The 22733-nt window shown below is 36.2% G+C and overlaps 1 protein-coding gene across 3 annotated transcripts in view; it reads left to right on the forward strand.

The window, feature by feature from the left end:
- LOC120414687 (protein outspread) overlaps window positions 1-22733 on the forward strand; it is a 273181-nt gene that overhangs the window by 200218 nt on the left and 50230 nt on the right. For all 3 annotated transcript variants that reach the window (XM_039575970.2, XM_039575971.2, XM_039575972.2), the window contains exon 3: window positions 18371-18436. In XM_039575970.2, the coding sequence (XP_039431904.1) occupies window positions 18371-18436 (66 nt within the window). The remainder of the gene's footprint in view (window positions 1-18370; window positions 18437-22733) is intronic.

Consider the following 22733-nt stretch of genomic DNA (forward strand, 5'->3'; position numbering starts at 1 on the left):
CGATGTAAAATCAAATTTGCAATCATTCAAATTTTCAAACATTCAATATTACGCCCTTTTAAAATGTTACTCTTGATTTGAAAATTTTGAAAATATTGTTTTCGAAAAGATCGAAAAATTTCACAAATGTTTCATATTTTAACATTGAAAATCGGACCATTAGTTGCTGAGATATCGACATTGAAAAATGGTGGGCTGTTTGGGTGAGACTTAGAAAACATAAATTTTCCTGTTTTTAAACCTTTGCATGGCAATATCTCAGCAATTAATAGTCGTATCAACAAAGTCCGAATAAGCAAAATATAGAGAATTTTCTCAGCTTTTCAAAAATATTTTTGTCAAAAGTGGGCAAACATGTGCACTAATTTGAAAAAAATAAAAACTTCGACTATTTTCAAAAAAGTCACTTAAATATGGATTAAACTTGAAAACGGTGCACTTTATCAAAATTTCAGTAAAGTACTTTTTGATTGCAAATTTGATTTTACATCGAAAAATGAAGTTAAAAAGTTTTTGCGACCAAAATTTCGATTTTTTGAAAAAATCAGTATTGATTAAAAAATTCATAACTCGTTCAAAGATTTTTTGCACAACTTGGAAATTTCTGAAAAGTTGGCATTTTATGTCCTCTTAAACATATAAAAAAATAAAAATAAAAATAGTGTTTTTTGCAAATCAAGTTTTAGTGATAAAATGTGAAATAAAAAATCACCAATTTTTTTACCATGTATTATTTTTTCCCAGTGTAGTCCGTATCCATACCTACAACTTTGCCAAAGACACCAAATCGATCAAAAAATTCCTTCAAAAGATACAGATTTTTGAATTTTCATACATCATTTTTGTATGGACAGCCGCCAAATTTGTATGGAAAATTATATGGACAAACTAATGATGCAAAATGGCTTCTTTGGGCATACCGAAGGCACCAAAAAAGTTTCAGTCGGATTAAAAAATACAAAAATTAAAATTGATGAAAAAAGACCGATTCCGTAGAGAATTGCTCAAATTGCAAACCTCTTTTTACACCTTAGCTATCATCCACCCCGGGATTCAAACTGACGACCTTTGGATTGTTACTTTTCCCTACATAAAATAACTGAATGGAAAATTAATACCTTTCAATACCATGGGTGCTGAAAAGTTGAACTTTTCAACACTAGTATCGAAAAGTAACATTTTTCTATATTTTTTGTTTTGAACGGTGAACTAACTGAACATATGCATTTTTGACATAAAATTCCAATAAAGATGAGTTTTTCGGAGTTGCTAAAAATGTTGTAAGCAACTCGTTGCAAAACTTGATTTTTTCATCACTCGTCGTATTTATCCAACTCGGTGAACCTAGTTGGATAAATGTATGACTCGTGCTGAAAAAATTTTCTTTTTGCAACTTGTTGCTTAAACTACTATTTTCGTATTTTTATTTTTTCTTACTTATAACATCAAATTCGAGTTCTGCAACTCCATTTTAATGAAATTTAAATAGTTGATTGCCTTTTAAATTATATAATAAATTATTTAATTATCTCCGCCATTTAGCCGCCATCTTGAATTTAAAAACTAACTTAATCCACCTATGTGGTTGTTGCCTTCCTCACTTTTTACCAACATTTGGTGATATCAAAGAGTGATATGATGGGTTTGGATACAAATTCTATCTATCTTCTATACATATTATATATACAAAATTTCGACGGTTTTGTTCGAACGCGAATCAATTCAACACGGAACGTCCGATCGAGTTGATTGTTGTTGCGTTGGGTTCGTATGGTAAGTTCGTGAGTCCAAGGAAGGTTCTTACGCCAAAAAGTTACAAATGTGGCCACTCTGGAACCAATTCCGGAAAATTTGCAGATTGTATGGGAAAGTTTAAAATCAAGTTTTGATCACAGGAGACTGAATAAGCAAAAAAGTCAAGAACGTCAACAAACGAAAAAAGGCAGAACGAAGTTTGTCAGGTAAGGCTTGTATCTCAATAAAGAAATACACAAATGTCACTTAAGCGGTCATAACTTGAGACTGAGCGTTGTCAGATCTTCAATGTTTTGGACTCATTGGAAAGGTCTTTCGATTACCTAACCAACGATGGGTTGAATAATGGATCCGGACATAGTTTACATACAATTAAGTGAGATCCGGCTTCAAAAAAGTACATAAATATCACTTAAGTGCTCATAACTCGAGACAGGGTTGCCAGATCTTCAATATATTGGACTCATTAGAAAGGTCTTTTGATGACCTATCCAACGATGGGTTGGATGATGGATCCGGACATAGTTTACATACATTTAAGTGAGATCCGGCATCAAAAAAGTACATAAATATCACTTAAGTGGTCATAACTCGAGACAGGGTTGCCAGACCTCCAATGTGTTGGACTCATTGGAAAGGTCTTTCGATTACCTAATCAACGATGGGTTTAATAATGGATCCGAACATAGTTTACATACATTTATGTGAGATCCGGCATCAAAAAAGTACATAAATATCACTTAAGTGGTCATAACTTGAGACAGGGTTGCCAGATCTTCAATGTATTGGACTCATTAGAAAGGTCTTTTGATGACCTATCCAACGATGGGTTGGATGATGGATCCGGACATAGTTTACATACATTTAAGTGAGATCCGGCATCAAAAAAGTACATAAATATCACTTAATTGGTCATAATTTGAGACAGGGTTGCCAGATCTTCAATGTATTAGACTCATTAGAAAGGTCTTTTGATGACCTATTCAACGATGGGTTGAATAATGGATCCGGACATAGTTTACATACATTTAAGTGAGATCCTGCATCAAAAAAGTACATAAATATCACTTAAGTGGTCATAACTTGAGACAGGGTTGCCAAATCTTCAATGTTTTGGACTCATTGGAAAGGTATTTTGATAACCTAACCAACGATGGGTCGGGTGATGGGTCTGGACATAGTTTACATGCATTTAAGTGAGATCCGATTCGCAACTCTGTCACTTTTTTATACTTAACTTTTGAACTACTTATCGGATCTTCAAACAATTCAATAGTGCAGTATGGGGCACCAAATCGGATCGAATGCAACTTATTTTACTCAAATCGGATCAGCCAGTGCCGAGAAAACTTGGCAAGAATTTTGAGCACCAAAGTGAATACGCACACACATACACACACACACACACAGACATTTGTTCAGTTTTCGATTCTGAGTCGATAGGTATACATGAATATAGGTCTACGAGCTGTTTTTCAAAAGTTCATTTTTCGAGCAGGATTATAGCCTTACCTCAGTGAGGAAGGCAAAACTCTAAATCATTTTAGAGTAGTTTTTTTGGGGTCGTCAAAATAGATCAAACAGACATTCCAACCGTCCCGGTATAGGTCAACGACCCACCATCACCTACGTCGCGGCGGCCCATCAGTCGATGCCACGAGTGTAACATTCGTTGAGCCGATTTGCGCAAATAATAATTACCCTACCGCGTGTACTTGCAGGCTGGCAACGATCTGTTTTGGAACACGCCACCTCTCCTAACCACATCGAATGCAGGTCGCTCCGGGCCACCTTCAAACGGGCAATTGCAGAGCGTTTACCTGGCCGGCCTGACACTGACACTCGCCAAGGCGTTGACGAGCCTCGGTACCTACATGCATGTTCATGGGGAATGTGCCCGCAATTTGTGTACCCTCCCTCCACCTTCATCCCCAAGACCGACACAGTTACGACATAGTTCTTTGACATGTTGTTGCCGCTCAGTTTGTAACCGCGTATTACGAGGTTGAACTTCAAGCGGTTGGTTCTGCTCCCTCGGGGAATGACCGTGACAAATTAAATACCTTCAAAACAGGAATTAAATGTTGCGTAAGAGAAAAGTTGGCAGTGAAGGCTCAAAATGCCGTAAGGATTCAATGTCGGATCACCAGGCTACGCTTTTCAGTGCTTATGAACTGCAAGTAGTCATTACAATCGCTTTGAAAGAGCATATTTAAATATGTTGTGCATGAGTTCTGGACTTACTTTTCGTGTCCTCCTGGGGTAACGAAACTGGCTACTTATTATCGCCCAAAATAAAAGTTCACAATGCAACTTATTTTAGCTGTAAAAAAACAAGCACATTTGGCAAGCAAAAATTCAAGTTATCACAGATTCGAAAACGAATTATAGATTTTCAAAGAACTTTATCTAACTCGCCAGAGCAAGCTACTGAGCAGCGAATGAAAAAAGAGGTTAAAAGAAATAAATTAATTATCAACATTTACTACCTCTAACATGAGAATTTGTTGAAAAGCTCAAACTGACAAAATGCTTATTTGTAATTTTCACGTTATTCCAGATTTTGCAACTCGTTTCATAAACTACTTTAAAATCTTCTCTTTACAAACAAGACTGTGCTTTAATGAACTAATTTACAGTTGGAAGATTAAACTTTGAGAGGCGTACCAAATTGCGACCACCACGATCGCGCACTATATGTCAAATTTAATCAAAATGGACCACTGAAGCTGCGGTAGCATCATCAACTGACGCTGCTTCTGCTGCTGACGGATCAGTGTAATTATCGTTGGCTACCTTTTCGAGCGATCTTTCTTTCCTAGAACCGCTGACCGATTACGACTAACCAACGAACCGGCCGGCGGCGGCGGCGTCTACGCCGGCTGGGAAAGGTACTTTTATTATTCCTTCGAAATTAGATTAACTTGTACCTCGTGGCTTCTGCCACAGTGCTGGAGACGTCGTCTGCGAGCAACCGACCAACCGACCAACCGGCCAAGTCACGATGTAAAACGTGCAAGAGATGACACTCTAACCTTTCACGGGAGCTTCTATACTAAAGATTACGGCAAGATTACCCTTAATTTGTTGTGAGCTGGTCATGTTACGACTAATCTGATGGAAACCAGAGGAATTCAACTGTCGGGGCGATGACGGGGCTCGGGCGTATATAGCTCAACAGGATATAATTATTATACCCTGGCAATAGGCCCAAGCCCCGGTCGCGGACAACTTCGCAGAGTTCAAAAGATGAGTGAGATGAAATCTAGACAACTCCATCTGCTGGACTCAGCATCCAGACCCGCCGCTCAACCTTGAAGTGCGGGCGGGCGAGCGGGCGCGGTTTCGTATTCTAATGTTGCGAGCGGGGTGGACTAAATGAATAATAATGGCTCACCGGTGACATTTTTTCCTGCGTGTGTTCCCGACTTTATGGCCGCGTGTTTCGTTGTTTATGACCCCACTGCTCTTGTTGACGTGTGGTGTGTGGCATCCGGTGCGACATTGTGACAGAATGAATCTCAGGTTTTGTGATTTCAAAGTCCAAAGTCCAATCAGTGGTGATTCATTTCATAATAAGAATTTTTTTAGATTTATGCTTTGCAACTTTGCAGAACATTGCAACACTCCAAAAAATATTTCTGCAAAGTTACAAAAACACGAAATTTTAAAATGAAAACATTTGGTCTAAACAAGCCTTACCCGACAAACTTTGTTTTGCCTTTTTTTTCGTTTGTTGAAGCCTACTGTGATCAAAATTTGATTTAGCGTAACTTTTCCCATACAATCTGCCGATTTTTCGAAATCGGTTCCAGAGTGGCCAAAGTTGTAACTTTTTGGCGTAAGAACCTTCCTTTGGATTATACGAACTCAACGCAACAAAGAGCACCTCGTTCTGACGCTCCGTATTGAACTGATTCGCGTTCGAACAAAACCATCGATTTTTTATATATATAGAGAAGATAGATAGAAGAAGATGAAAAAATACCCTTCTGGGATATTGCAGATTCGAAAAGTACATTAAATTTCCCTTAAAATGACATCACTCAATTTTTTCCTACAGTCGAGTAACGAAAAATGGCAGAAATTTTGAAACTACTTTTGTATTGCTTTTCAATGAAAAATACGTTTTTCGGAATTCTGAGTACGCCATCAAATCGGGCGTTCAATTTTACAGTATGTAAAAAAAGTATTTACACCCCTTGGGCACCATGCACAATTTGTGATGAAACATGTAAACAATTTAAAGTTTGACAGAAACCTAGTACTACTATTTTTCCAAAAAAAAGCTCATGAAAAGATGATTTCTATAAAAAGTTATATAACAAATACTATCACAAAAATTAAAAAAGGTGCAAAAAAGTTAAACACCTTTCGAAAAATTAACATAAATAAAGTTATTTGTTGACAACTACTTACTATAAAAAATTAGGTATATATTACTGTTTGCAAAATGCTCCCAATAAGTAGCAAGGATTGTAATCTATCAATAATTTATTTTGTCTGAAACAAAAAAAAGTCGATGGCGTCAAACTATTGAAGTATTCAATGTCAATTAATTAATTAATTAATAATTAATTAATCTTAAGAATACGGTTGAAATCGAGATTGGCATAATTCGTCACTAACATTTCAGTATGCTCTCTATCTCACACAAAGCCCATGTTTATGACATATTTTGAAATGTTAACGATGAATTATCAATAACTATGAATGGCACCTGCGACATAATATAGAATAATCTTACTCTGAAATTATTACTGCGCTTCAAAGACTCATAATATCGAAACATTCATTAGGATTCAATAAATTTCATCCAATTCTGACGCAATTTTTCGACACGTAGAAACCAAAAAGGCCTCTTTTGGTCGCCCATCGTTTAGTCTATAAACAAAGCTTATGACTTGCACGTTTAAAAATATTCACAAAATAAACCGCGATTTGCTGAATCAAATCTTCATGTTCTTAATTTTTTTTTGTTAAACGTTTAAAAGTTGTCGAAATGTAAAGTAAAAAAATCATGCTCAAACAAACATTTGCAAAGGTCCTATAAACATGTGAAACACAATAGCTTATAGGACCTTCTAAAGACATTTTCGATTTGTAACTAAAATGTTTACAGATATTTACAAGCATTATAGCTTGTATCTCATAAATATGTTTTATACGGAAATTGAAAAGAACAATAATTGATAATCAATTGTGACATAAGGAAAACCAGGAAAACTATTGAAATTATCTCTTTAAAACAAATTGACACTTACATAAACTTGTCTAATTAGAATTAGAAAGCTTTGGCCAGATCAGAAAAGCATTTCAGTTTTTAAAAGTTGTAAAAAAATCTGTACAAATCTCCGGCCTGTTTAAAATTCACGGAGCGAGTCGAAAATCCGTACGGTAAGGAAAAATTCCGTAAAGAGCAATTCTCTACCAAAACCGGCAATGGATTTTGTTTGTATTTTATGATTTGGCTCAAACTTTGTGGGGGCCTTCCCTATGACCAAATAAGCTATTTTGTGTGATTGATTCATCCATACAAGTCTCCATACAATTTTGACTGCTCTTCATACAAAAATGGTATGTAAATATTCAAACAGCTGTAACTTTTGAATGAATTTTCTGATGAATTTGGTGTCTTGGGCAAAGTTGTGGGTATTGTTGAGGACTTTTGAGAAAAAAATAGGTACACGGAAAAAAAAATGCAGATTTTTTAATCAACTTTTTTTTTTCACTAAAACTCAATTTTCCAAAATACGTATTTTTTTTTACTTTCGAGATTTTTTGATATGTTTTAGGGGACAAAAATCCGCAACTTTTGAGCCATATGGGAAACATGGTCAAAAAATGTGCCGCCGAGTTATGAATTTTTGAAAAAAAACAGTGGTTTTTGGAAATAATCGAAGTTTTATGCAAAAACAAGTTTGACATTATTTTTTAATGCAAAATTGAATTTGCAATCGGAAAGTACTCAACAGATTTTTTTATAAAAGGCTCCGTTTTCAAGATATAGCCACCGAAAGTTTGATTTTAGCGACATATTTGCAGTTTTTCAATTTTTAAAAATAGTGACCATGAGTGACCATTTCTTAAAATATTTTTTTGAGAAGTTCAGAAAATTTGCTATAAAATTGTCAAAGAGACATTGAAGATTGGACCTCGGGTTGCTGAGATAGAGCCGCTTTAAGAAAAAGAAACACGAAAAAATCTCACCAAAATAACCCATCATTTTCTAATGACCATATCTCTACCATAAATAATGGTCCGATTTTCAATGATTTTGTCATAAAAAATTCGTGAAATTTTCCGATCTTTTCGAAAAAAATATTTTGAAATATTTTAAATCAAGACTAGCATTTTAAATGGGCGTAATATTCAATGTTTGGCCCTTTTAAAATGTTAGTCTTGATTTAAAAATTTTCAAAATATTTTATTCGAAAAGATCGGAAAATTTTACGAATGTTTCATTTATTAACATTGATAATCGGACCATTAGTTGCTGAGATATCGTCATTAGAAAATGGTGGGTATTTTGGTGAGATTAAGAAAACTTCAATTTTCTCGATTCTTTTTCTTAAAGCGTCTCTATCTCAGCGACCCGAGGTCCAATCTTCAATGTCTCTTAGACAATTTTATAGCAAATCTTCTGAACTTCTCAAAAAAATATTTTTAAGGATGGTCACTTATGGTCACTATTTTTAAAAATCGAAAAACTGCAAATATTTCGCTAAAATCAAACTTTCGGTGGCTTTATCTTGAAAACGGAGCCTTTTATCAAAAAATCTGTTGAGTACTTTCCGATTGCAAATTCAATTTGCATTAAAAAATAATGTCAAACTTGTTTTTGCATAAAACTTCGATTATTTCCAAAAATCACTGTTTTTTTTTCAAAAATTCATAACTCGGCGGCACATTTTTTGACCATGTTTCCCATATGGCTCAAAAGTTGCTTATTTTTGTCCCCTAAAAAATATCAAAAATCTCGAAAATCAAAAAAATACATATTTTGGGAAATTGAGTTTTAATGAAAAAATTATGAAAAAATCTGCAAATCTGACACCAAATTGATCAGAAAATTCAATCAAAAGTTACAGCTGTTTGAATATTTACATACCATTTTTGTATGGACAGCAGCCAAAATTGTATGGAGACTTGTATGGGTGAACCAATGACGCAAAATAGCATATTTGGTCATAGGGAAGGCCCCCACAAAGTTTAAGTCAAATAAAAAATTACAAAAAATTAAAATGGTCGAAATCGGCCGATTTCGTAGATAGTTGCTCTATAGTCTAATGTAAGGGTATGCGTGGTTGCCTCTCATCCAGAAGGTCCCGGTGGCATTTTGTCTGATCACGCCTTCCGTCGAACGGGGAAGTAAATGTTGTCTAACCTAAAGGTTAGGTCGTTAGTTCAATCCAGGTGTAGGAAACGTCTCCCTGGGTCCTGTCTCGGTGGAGTCGCTGGCAGGCAGTTGGACTCACAATCGAAAGGTCGTCAGTTCGAATCCCTGGTGGATGGAAGAAGCTTAGGTGTAAAAAGAGGTTTGCAATTGCCTCAACAATCTAGCCTTCAGACACCCAGTTTCGAGTAGGAATCTCTCAATCGAGAACGCCAAGGCAATGCTGTAAAGCGAATAATTTGAAACAATACTTTGTTATTTTAACAACTCTTTTTGTGAAATGGTTTCAAAATTAAATTAAATTTACATTTAGTCACATTAATCTTGGCCCCATTTTCCGGAAATGTTCTGTTCAAATAACACAGGTTTAGCATCTTAATCAAATGCATGCCCGAGTCAATGGGGCGCACTCTTAAGGTGTGGGAAAATACCTCACTTAAAAGATATGTTTGAGAAATATTTATAAACTCGACACGATCGCCCCTTTGAAAACGGGCCGCCTGCTCACACCCTTCGAAAGGTGTATCATAGCTGTTGGAAATTAGCTCATCACTTGCACACGATTCCAGCGCCACCACCAAGAAGGTAAGTTTTACGCACCGTGACCACCGCCGCCGCAGCCGCAAAAAAAAAATAAGGGGGCGACCACAACTCGGGCACCACAGACCGCCTCATGAATAATAATGTGAGAAATTCTCGGACGGCACATTCTTCGGGGTCCTCAAAGTGTGGCAGAAGACGACCTACAAAATGTGAGCAAACTAAGTGGTTTGGGGTCGGTCAACAATGATTCTGACTGTTCGTTCCCAAATATATCATCTCGTACCTTTTTCAACGCGTTTTACGATCCAATGATTTATGTGGGGCAATTTGAAATATGTGCGCCCAATGTGTATGAATATTCACTAGTTGTCGTCGTCGTCGATGATCGGTCGGTCGGTGGTCAAACGAAGAGATGGAGCAAAAATCTAGAAAACCTGCTACCTTAAAAGACGACGGCGACGACGCGTTCGTTTGGTCAAGTAACTGTTCTTCCCATTCTAATGTCCAGCGGGGTAGTAAATTCCAGGTGGATGATAATCTTTGGCATTGTCACAATTTGTGCCACCACCATCACACCATCATGGACAGAGACACACTGACCCGATCTTGACAGAACGCTTCTTCGCTTCTTCCTGATATCGATGGACAGCCGATGAACGCGCGAGCCTCCCGTCAAAGCCCTCCGGGGGAGCCTCTGCTCTAAACGGTCGCTGGTAGCCGGTTCAGCTGTCCGTTCATGTTTAAGATCGCGTAAATTTATCGCCGACGGAGATTTGTTTCCTTCCCACTAGCACTGAACAGTGGCGAGCGCGGTTGCTGCTACCGAATCCGAATCTGCCCGTTGATGAACGGAAGAAATTGGCCGATGCAGCCAGCCAGCCCCGTTGTGATTGCCTCCGGGGTCATCTCCGCGCAAACCGCAACTGCCTGCCATGCCCACAATGCAGATGCAGGCTACTGGCCATCGCGGCTTGGAGTAGAAGCCAAACAGACCAACCAAGTCAGTGCAGGCCGCCGTCGAACGCGAAAGTGGCAATTTGCATAAATTGGTGTGTCATTTGCTGCTCAGGTCTCGGTCTTGTAGAACCAGTTGACGGGGCCAGCAAGTCAGCCAACACCAGCAGTACCTCCTGCCATCCATGGACCATAGACTGTTGGATGTGTCGCCGCGACCATGGAATAACGGGAAACTCGTTAAATGTAGGCACACCAATTGATTGGTAAATCATTGGTTTATTGCCGATAAATTTGTGGCCCTTTGGCCAACTCACGTTTTGGTAATTGATTTACCGGAGGATAAGATTTGAAACAGGTGATCAATCAGTACAGCAAGGTAGAACACCTGACAAAGTTTGAATATATTTTTTAAGCGAATTATCGAAATCTATCACTGCTTGTACATATTGGATGCAATTTTTTACTTGTATACGGCAGTGATGAACTACTCAACTTTCCCCTCAACTATGAAGAATAAAAAGTTTACTCAACAAGTTGCCAAATGATGATATTTTCAACACGAGTCGAACATTTATCCAGCGAGTGACTATGGATGAACAAACGATACACCTCTCGTAATTTATTAAAAAACAAAAACAATTTAAATAACATCGAAAATCTTTTAACGTAGAATTGTTCTTAGAAAAAAAAACAAGTGTTTCTTGTTCGTGGGAATCGTATTGACATGCTACAATGCACAGCGGTCCGAAATCGAAATCTAGCGTGACAAAATTGATAGCGGCCACTCGTTAAGATTTAGAGCTTTGGTGTCTTCGGGACAAATGATCAGGGCATTGGGGGAATCTTTTGGTACACTGAAAGAAAGGCACATAGTAACATCACATGTTTTGCACATGAATCCACCCCATTCGACTTCGCATGTGAATGTCATGTGTAAATCACATACAAAATTTTCATAGCACCAAATGGTAAATTCAAATGAAAAACACGTTAGCTTCATGTGACGACGCACATGAATTTGGAAAGATTTTCTCATGAATTTGATATGATTTTTTAGTGGAAAACAAATGGTTTTGTAGGGGTTTTTAGGTGTCTTAAAAATAAAAGGAAATATCTTCAAATAAAATTATTTCACGAAGTCATTCAAATACAACTTTTATTACCAATTTCATTTTTTAAATATTTGTATCACATAACAGAACACATTTCGCTTCACTGATATTATACCACGGAAGAAATTAAACGTTAGGCCCGATTAAAAGGTTGAAAGAGGAGCATCTCTAGATTCAAAATGAACATCAAGGACGGGCAACGGATCAGCCTGCTGGCGGATCGAGAAGTACTTGATCATCTTGGATCATTTTTGCTCGGTCAGGTTGAGCCCTCTGGAAACGACTTGACCGTAGCGGTTCACCGGTCCAGCAGGGCATAATATTTGAGCGCCTCGATGACAATGTATGGCCAAAACATGCGCCACTTGTGGCCGATCCGTATAACACCATCGTAACCGAGCTCCACTTGCAACCTTGTAGCTCCATATTAGGAGCAGATTCCAAAGATGACCGCTAGCCGGAATTTGCTCTTCTGCAAAAAAAAAGTTTAACCTGCATTAATTTCGAAAAACCTGTTTCCTTTCTTTTTTCTTACCACCAGCGTAGAGCGTCCAATTTCCCGTCCCGGGAAAAAATTTCCCGGGAATTCCCGAGATTTCCCGAAAAATAATATTTCCCGTTTCCCGGGAAATTTTTAAATTTCCCGGGAATTCCCGAAATCCAAGCGGAAGTATACATTTTCCTTACTTTTAGGTCCTATTTTTTTTTTAATTTGAAAAAATATTAATGAGAGAACCTTACCTAATTTTATTCATTTTAATCTACTGTGCATATTTAACTTATAAGAAAAACGGGGTATCAATGATAGGATTTCATTCTGTTTTTATATATTTTTTCCAACTGGTAAGGTTTGTCTCAAGATTATTATTTTGTAAAACATGCACTGGGGTAGGCCACACAAGGTCCATGCACTATTGTTGGAAAAAAATGTTTTTGAAAACTAGTGGCTTTGAAAATTGTATTTAGCATCTCTGGGATGACTTTGTACAAAATATTTGTTGTTAAAATCAGATTTATTGTGTTCAAATTTTACACAATCACTAAGGTTGCTGATAAGTTTTAAAGAAGAAAAAGAAAATCAATGTGTAAATTTTACTTAACATAGTTTATAAGTTTTTTAACAATATACCTCTAATTTTTTGGTGAAATTGATAAAAAGTCAAAATTTTGCCTAAAAATCCTTAAAATGAGTTTTGTTGATAAAATTACGGTCTAGAAGAAGTTATTTGCCATGAAAAACATAATTTCTGTTTTATGAGTCAACGTTATTCTTAAACATATTTCTTTGAAATGGTAACAGAGACAAATTTGAAAGCTTTTTTATGGTTAGGAAGCATGGATTTTACTCACTGATTCAATATTTTATTAAAAAAAATACTTCTTAAGAAAAAAATATCAATTAATATAATAAGATTTTTTTTACTAAGTTGTACGATTTTTATAAGCAGTCAAGCCATTAATTGACCTCTACACTCATGTTGAACATTAAAGTTGCAGTTCTATACAATTTTGTTGCAAAATATCAATCAGAAGCAGGATAAGATCAATTTTCGATAAATTTCAAATTTCCCGGGAATTCCCGGGATTTCCCGGGAAATTTGTTAAAAATTTCCCGTTTCCCGGGAATTTTGTAACCCCGGGAAATTGGACGCTCTACACCAGCGTTAAAGCTCAAGTTTAAACCACAATATTTAAACTAACTCAGGAAAGTTGACTCCTGATAAAATTTTAAATACCGAACGCAAATTTTGAACCACCATCGTCCGTGGCCATCTTACTAATGAAGAATTTTTCGCAAAATACATTCTAAAACCAAAGCATTTCATTGTAACGTGATTTTCACTTCGAAATCAAAGGAAATGTCGAATTGGGCCAATCGATGTGAAATTCATTTGAACCTGTAGTGAAATTCATGCGAAAAAAGAGTGGAAGTTTTCTCGCTAACGATCAACTGGTTTTAAATTATTTTCACATCCATTTAAAATGTAAAACATGTGAGAGCCATGGGAAAAGCACGTGAATTTATCGTGTTGATTTTTTGAGACTCTCACGTGAAAATTCACTTGAGATTACTATGCTGGTTTCTTTCAGTGTATGGTGAACATTAGGGTGGTCCAAATTTTAGGGTGGTTCAGAATTTTTATTTTGGCAAAATGACGAGATAGCGCTTTGGTGTCTTCAGAAAAGTTTTGGCTGAAATATTTCAGGAATAAATTTAATTATTTTGTTGATTCCAGAAATATTTCAGCCAAAACTTAATTCTTCTTTTACAACCACTAGATCATTTTGTACATTTTTGGGCCCTTGTAGACAATTGTAGAGCTTGTCAAAATGAACATTTTTTTTCTTGAAAAATGAATTTTGGTCAATTCTACCAAAAGTTATGGGCAAAAAAACGATTTTAAAATGCTCATTTTCAAATTGAGATTAAATTAGTTAAACAAAAAAGACCTCCGAGATATATTCAGCAAATGTATTCTAAAATGTGTACTTTCAGATGCTTCTAAGAGCGAGGTCAAACTCCACCTTTTCGAGTTATTCACATTTCAAAATTACGTCTTTTTCGTCGTATTTTGCCTATAACTTTTGTTAAAAAGGTCCGATTTTTGCTCTCTTGGAAGATAAATGTGTGTTTTGATAAGTTCTACAAATGTCTAGAAGACACCAACTCGCTACGACACAAGGACCACCCTAATGTTCACCATACCAAAAGATGCCCCAATTGACCCTGATCATTTGTCCCGAAGACACCAAAGCTCTAAATCTTAACGTGTGGCCGCTATCAATTTTGTCACGCTAGATTTCGGTTTCGGACCACTGTGCAATGTTTAAAGTAGATGTTCAAACATTCAGCTACTTTTCAAACAATTCCAACAAAAATATAATTAAGTTTATTTTTCGAGAGGTAATTTTTGGCCAAAAACGTGCCTAACTTTAGACAGCTGCCTAAATGACAAGATTTGTTCTAGGAACGAGATTTTTCAGCTAAGTCATCTTAAGATGTCCCCAACACAACCCTTTTTACTGAATTTAGTTTCATTGAGAAGATCCTGAGAAATGACACTTTAACCCTATATCATCCCCTAGACCCAATGTCACCCCCACTGTTGCTGTTTTGGGATAAACTACTATGTAAAAGTGATGGAGGCACCAATCTCCTAAAGGTGGATTAAGTAGTCTTTGATAATAATAGCCCGAACTCATTATTTTTTCGCTGACTTATCATACACAAGATAGCATTCAAGCGACGAATCGGGACACATTGAGTGACAGCTACTGCACCTTTTTGGATATTTTTGACTAGTTTTGGCAGGGGGTAGCGAAGAAGCCACCATCTTGGAAGTTCAGATAGCAAACACTAAGAATCAGTATTATACATATTACTTTGGTAACACGAAGTGTGTTATCCTGGTTAAACTCAAAAGTACCGTGCAAATGTGTAAAACCAAACTGAAAAATGTGTAATGCCGATTCTTAGTGTACGGGTGCACTGTTTGATCGACCCAGAGAAAAAAAGCAAAAAAAGGTAAACAGAAAAATCACTTTTTTCGATATGAATTTTCAGCCAATACTGGGATGGAATCTCCAAGGATATGATAGAATTTACTATCAGCAACACAATTCACGTGTTTTTTCAGACATTTATCGTTTGAACTGCGGGAAATTTGAAAATGGGTTATGGGCTACCATTTGACAGTTAGTGCTTTTGTTGTGGGCTCTCATTTGACAACCGTGCTAATGTCGACTGTTTTCAGTTTGCTTAGGTCGGAATAGGGTTGCCATCCCCCCAAGTTTTGGATAGAAAAGGCACAGAACAACAAAACAAGTGCATTGCTTTCCAAATTTTTAGCTCTAAGTGCTCTAAATACTGCTGGTCCTATTTAAATTGTAGGCTCTATTTGCTCCAGTTGATGGTATATATTTTAAACAGGATTCCGAAGAACTGACAATCCCATATCGACATCCCCGGATTGATTTTTCAATCGAGCCCAGGGAGTGCAACTTTTGAAAGTTTTCTCCTTCTCCCTTGTTCTATATGTCACCGCAATGCATATTTTAAACTCAACTGCAATTAATCAGCTTATGGCGCGCTGAACTGAAATCTGCCACGGTCATTATTCTGTCTCGAGAGGGGGACAGCGAACCATGCCATGCATGTCTGCTCCTGTCGTCTCGAAAGGGTGGATAACCTTTAATTAACAACCTTACTGAGTTTTTTTTTTCTTTTGAAAAAGCAGCCTGTTCGATAAATATGCGCGAAAAAGACCCAATCGATACCAATAATTTCCGAGCGGGTGATTATAATTCACTTGTTGTTTCATCGATCGGTTCGACAACCCTGGCAGCATGTTCTCGACGACAATCCGTCATGATCGTGCTATCTTGTCGTAGTTGCTTTTTGACGATTCGAAAAAACGCGTTTTCAGGATAGGCTTTGAATAAACAACAACCAGAGCACACCATGTAAACAATAACAAATACGTTTCATTGAGCTGACGATTATGTGTATTGTCACAAAATTTGATTGAATTTTGTATAAACAGTGCATGCAAGTGTGACAAAACGTCTTCCTAATGAATTTCCTTTGGTAACTTGTCACAAGTGCCGACAAAGTCAAAATAGCACGATCTGATCAGAACTACTTTCGCATGAAGAGTGCCAATATTTCAAGGAGTATCTGTGAAGGCCTTACCCAAATAGGCATTGAACGTTGCACAATATGACGTCCTTAACTCAAATTCTACAAAAATGCACGTACGAGAAGAAGCACCATTACGACGACTTTGGCGACTACCTTTATTATATTTAGAAAATGGGTACATTTCTAATGAAACTCTTGTTTACAATAGCAGTTAAAAAACGTGATTTTATAGTCCAATTAGAAGTTAGGTACATGTTTTTGAACATTTGAAGCAGGCGTGTCTGCTTTGTAAGCGGATGATCCTGGGTTCGATTCCCATCTGCTCCAACCTTCGATCGGATGGAGAAGTCGGTCCCGGCCTTGGTTGTTGTTATGCCGTTAAGTCTTTCCAGGTGTGGGAGTCGTCTCCCTGCTATAAAGACAAACAACACAACACACAAAGCCTGCTCCGGTAGAATCGCAATCCAAAGGTCGTCAATTCGAACCCTTGAGTTATAGGTTCCTTTAAGTAGAAAGAGGTTTGGGTGCTTTCCCCATTCATGTCTTTGGACTTCCTGGTTCGAGCAGAAACGTGCAACAGAGACCACAAAAGACCCGGGGGTCGTTAAAGTGGATGGTTTGATTTTTTTTAAGTATTTGTTGAGATTTGCTTCTGATCTAATTGCTGCTATAACATGTTTTAGGAAAATTTGCATTGCAGTGAATCAGTTTTTTTAAATCATCAGGGTCAAATTCCTTCTTCTTTTCTGAACATGTTTACTTCAGACGGTACAATGTCTGCAGATTCCTTTATTTAAGAAAATTCTACACTCTGCGCCCTCTGATTAACTGCAATTGTGTTTTTTTTTGCCCCGGATCGACGAGTATGGGCGGGCTTTTTTCGCTGATGGTCACGTTCCGTCAGGAGCTTATCCTTCCGGTGAAACGAATCGAAACGGACACGCACAGGGATAAATTGCTGCCGCGTGATGTGCAGAATTGTCCGGGCATAATCAACGTAATGAGGATGAGATAAATGTCGGCTGTTCGTTTTTGTTTTTCGAAAAATGTTTTAAGTAAGCAAGACGAATGACGCAGGAGAGGATATATCTAGGTCAATCGTTGAACATTGAAACTGCCAGTTCTGCCCGAATGATTAATCAATTAAGAAAGGTAATCGCCGGTGACAGTTTGTATCGGCCCTGCTGTTCCGTCCGCCTTGGCACAGTTTCCGAGAAAAGTGTCGAACCTCTCGCGAGGGCTTCCAACTATAAATAGGTCCCCCATCCGAAGCGTTTGCAGAGATATAAAAAATATCAAATAACTATAAAACGCTTAATTTAGTATGAATTCAGCCGAAAGACAACCAAATTAAAACGAAATAAACCATAAAAGGGGATTTCAAGCTCAGGCACCACAGAGCACGAGCGTTCGACGGTTTTCGGCGCTGGTACTTAAATCCCCGTTACTTTCGTACCAACTTTCGGCAATAACACCCCGGGGAGAGGAATTTGAATGTCATCTTCGGTTCGTTTTTGGCCATTCTCCGGCTTGTTTTTCTGCCGGGAACACCCCAAGATTCCCGCCCTTTTACTCGCAAAACTTATTCACACAAATATTTCAAGCATCTTCACCATTATCGTATTTTTTAACATTGCTACAACGGCAAATGGCAAAAATTTGGCTGAATTATAACACCAATAAACATGGCACTGTGTCCATGTAAGGGCATCGACAGTCACAGATGAACAAAAATCCCACACCCAAATTAATGATTTCTTTCTCTTTGTTCAACGAAAAACAAAAATCTTTCTCTTTGTTTTATGATTTCTCATCTCCACTTCAATTATAACCAATAAATTAACACCAAACTCATTCCAACTTTTTTGTTCGTTGCTGCTCGAAAGAACCATCCACCAACATTCAAAAGTTATTTACGGCTGTCATAACTAATTTCGATTGTTTGTTTTATCCTTTTATTTCCAGCGATGGCAGCGGAGGTGGTTCGTCCTGTACGATGATGGAGAGCTCACATATTCGGTGGACGAGCACGTAAGTATCAAACCAATAACTCAAGATTATCAAATTGAAAAAAATAAACGAAAAATGTTTACCCTTGAGTTCCTCAAACAGCGGGGGATGTTGAAGGATTGTTATAACCCCCCACAGAACAGCACAAATGTGCAATTTCAAGGTTGTCTGAAGAATTTAAGCTACAGTTCAGAACTCGCTCTCAGATGAGACACTTCTCAACAATGGTAATCGTTTAAGGCTTCACAGTAGGAACTCGATTTGTATAAAATCAAAAATATAATTTAAAAAAAAAAATTAAGGTCGTTAAAAGGTGAAGAGTGGCCGTGGCTCACTGGTTACGGTGTTCGCTTTGCAAGCGAATGGTCTGGGTTCGATTACCATCTGCTCCCAACGAGAAAGTTAAGGAAGTATAAATTCTTGAAACTTTGAACATGAACGAAAAATCAAAAGTGCTCGAGGCGAGCCTACCAGGTATCAATTTCAATCATGGATCCCCTAAACTAAATTGGCCAACGTCTCTTGATTTTGTTTTTTCATCTGTTGATCTTGAAAAAAGTGTGTGTTGTTAAGTTATAGACATGACATGCATGAGAAAAAATAATGTTGTATAATAAAAATGCAGCAAAAATCCGACTGAAAATGTGTTTAAACTGAATTATGCCGTTTTGAAACTACTTACTTTTCACATTATTTTGAACAACGAAACCCAAGATTTCAAATTATATTTTCCAGCAACCAATTTAAAAAAAAAACAGAATTCTAAATTTCAAGCCTGATTTTCGAAATTTCAAAACCAAAGGTAATCATAACAGTTCCGCTATTATGAAAAACTGCAAAATACATATTAATCATTTTTTCCTAAACTTTTTACGTTTTAACCGACCTTAAAAAAATATTTGCCGTAAGGGTCATTCGCACACGAAAAAAATAAAATCCGAAATCAGCTTTTTGTCATTATTCTCAAATTTGGTGGAGCTGTGTATACTATTAAAAAATGCAAGAATCCTCAATTTAAGCAAAATTGGACCATCCCTTCTTTTTTGGTACCGCCCAAAAGTTTATGATTTTCGACTTTTTTTCAAAAAACCTATGTCGTCACTTTCCCTAGTAACATTATAGGTTTTAAGTAGACCATAAAAGCCCATATAGGCCGTATGAAAGTTTCCAGAACCATGATAAAACCTGTAAGTTTAAAAATGTTACTAGGGTTTGTATTAATAACACATACACATGACATGCTTTTGTTCTTTTGAAAAGGTCTCAATTAGATTAAATTCTTTTCATATCTGGAGTTTTTATTTTTTTTTTTTTTTTGAAAAGGTCCAATAAAATCGATCTTTAATTTATTTTAATTTTTGTATTTTTTAATACGGCTGAAACTTTTTTGGTGCCTTCGGTATGCCCAAAGAAGCCATTTTGCATCATTAGTTTGTCCCTGGGTGATGAATAGAGAGAATGCGTAACGTGATTTTCGAATGATCCCACTTTGTTTACATCTACAAAGTAGGAGGCTGTTCAAGCACAAGAATGACTTTTTTCTTACTGGCAAATGAGCTGTAGTATATCAGTAGTATGTGTTCTATTTTGTCTAGTTTTTGTCATCTTTTGCTGGAAAATTGTGTGTGTTTTCAGGTTTCGATCGGTTTGAAGATTTTTTTTCTTTTTTACGGGTGACAAGAACTGCGGTCATTCTGCGAAGTCGTGGATAAATTCCCTGGCTAATTTTGGAATCCTGCAGCTCTTCCTGGTCCAGCGAAAAAAGTTCGCTAATTCTAGCGAAGTTTATCCAACAAATCAGCAGGTTTTCAAATGGAATCAAACAATAAAGACAGCGTCTGGATGGATACAAGCTTTGGCCAGAGTCCAGGGACATAAACTTTAAAAAATATTTACAACAGCCTAATAATTATTTAAAAAAATATGATCTCGCCTACAACCTTCAAACCACACATTTTTCATTCTTGCAAAAAAAAAAACACAATTTTTAATGATCGATTACAATACTATCTACTTTTGGCGAACAGTAAATTGGTTCCACATTGACAGTTGATAAAGAGTGTTTTTTTTTGTGATTTTTAATTTAACTTTTTGTCACAAAACTTGAATTGCAAAAAAATCACTATTTTTAATATTCAATGTTTGACCCTTTTGAAATGTAAGTCTTGCTTTGAAAATTTTAAAAATATTGTTTTCGAAAAGATTGGAAAAATTCACGAATGTTTCATGTTTTGAGATTGTAAATCGGACCATTAGCTTTGAGATATCGGCGTTAGAAAATGGTTGGTTGTTTGGGTGATGACTTCGAAAACATCAATTTTCTTGTTTTTAAACCTTTGCATGGCAATATATCAACAACCTGCTTTTCTTGCTTTTTAAGCCTTTGCATGGCAATATCTCAGCAACTTAAGGTCGGATCAACAAAGTTCAAAAAAGCAAAATATAGAGAATTTTACCAGCTGTTCAAAAAAAAATTATTATTTTTTAAAGTGGGCAAACATGTGCACTAGTTTAAAAAAATGGAAAACTGCGACTTTTTTTCAAAAAAGTTACCTAAAAATGGATATAACTTGAAAACGGTGCACTTTATCAAAATTTCACTAAAGTACTTTTTGCAATTCCGTCGTGAAACTACTTACTTTTCCTGTCATTCTTGAACGACGAAATAGCCTACTTTTCTGTACCAACAATAACAGAATCGAATAGCAACACTTTTCAAAATAAATGCTGAAAAGTTCTACTTTTCAGCACTCAAATGGGTGCTGAAAAGTTCTCCTTTTCAGCACTTGTTTCGAAAAGTAACACTTTTCAACATTTTTTTGATTTAAACGATTTATTGACAAAATACATGAAAATTTGACATAAAATTTCACTCAGTGTGTGTTTTTTGGAATTGCAAAAAATAATGTATGGAACTCGTTGCAAAACTTGATTTTTTCAGCACTCTTCGTATTTATCCAACTCGGTGAACCTCGTTGGATAAATGTACGACTCGTGCTGAAAAAATCCTCTTTTTGCAACTTGTTGCATAAACTACTATTTTGATTGATTCAAAAATTCATAACTCGGTCACAGATTTTTTGCACAACCTGGAAATTTCTGAAAAGTTTGTATTTTATGTCCCCTGAAACATTTAAAAAAAATATAAATTGTATTTTTTTTGCAAATCAAGTTTAAGTGACAAAAAGTGAAATTAAAAATCACAAATTTTTTTACCATGTATCATTTTTTTCAGTGTAGTCCTTATCCATACCTACAACTTTGCCGAAGACACCAAATCGATCAAAAAATTCCTTCAAAAGATACAGATTTTTGAATTTTCATATATCATTTTTGTATTGGAGATTTGTATGGAAAATTATATGGACAAACTAATGATGCAAAATGTTTTCTTTGGGCATACCGAAGGCACCAAAAAAGTTTCAGCCGGATTAAAAAATACAAAAATTAAAATTGAAAAAAAAACGATTTCGTGGAGAACTGCTTATATACCGAATTTATAAGCTTGAATTTGCAGTATTTGCATAACACGCGGTTTTAAATTGACCCTTGTTGACATACAATCATAGCTTTTGTTTTTTTGAAAAGGTCTCAATTAGATTAAATTCTTATTATATAAACAGTAAAACAAATCATGGTTATATCTGGGAATGAGTACATCGTTTATGTTCGAAAAAAATGTATAATTTTACCTACAAAAATGATAAAATTTACTTCTTTTCTTGTATAATGCAATTTTTCAGTCTTAATTGTGGTAATATTACATAATAAAAGAAGAAATATAAGGCCTTCAAATTATACACCTTCCAAGATAACACAATTTTTGACTGTGTACTAGGTTACTCAGAAAAAATGACCCCCTGCTTCACAAGCGGAAACGAATTTTTGGGTTATTTTAAGCATCTGTGCAAATTTTGAGCGAAATTGGTTGAGATTAACTCATTAATTCCCGAGCCTGAGTTTGATAATTAAAAATGTTTTTCATACAAAAATGACATTTTTAAATTGCTAATAACTTTTCAGGATCGAGTTTTACAGCTCTGATATGTTCTACAAAATTGTAGAACATTACAATTCCAATAAGATACTCACTTTTGAAAATATTTGGATGGAAATAGTGCAGACCAAACAGTAAGAAAATTAGCATTTTCATACATTTTTTTCCATTTTTCCCATACAAACTTCACCTTCGAGTATCAATTGGTAAACGTTGACCAACTTTGCTCATATTTGGCAATATAACATAATGTAATATACTTATATCCTAAAATAGCCCAAAGAACAATACTCAGCTTGTGGAGCGAGGTTTAAAAAAAAA

This window comes from Culex pipiens, chromosome 2, assembly GCF_016801865.2.
Source record: "Culex pipiens pallens isolate TS chromosome 2, TS_CPP_V2, whole genome shotgun sequence".
Taxonomy (NCBI): Eukaryota; Metazoa; Arthropoda; class Insecta; order Diptera; family Culicidae; genus Culex; species Culex pipiens.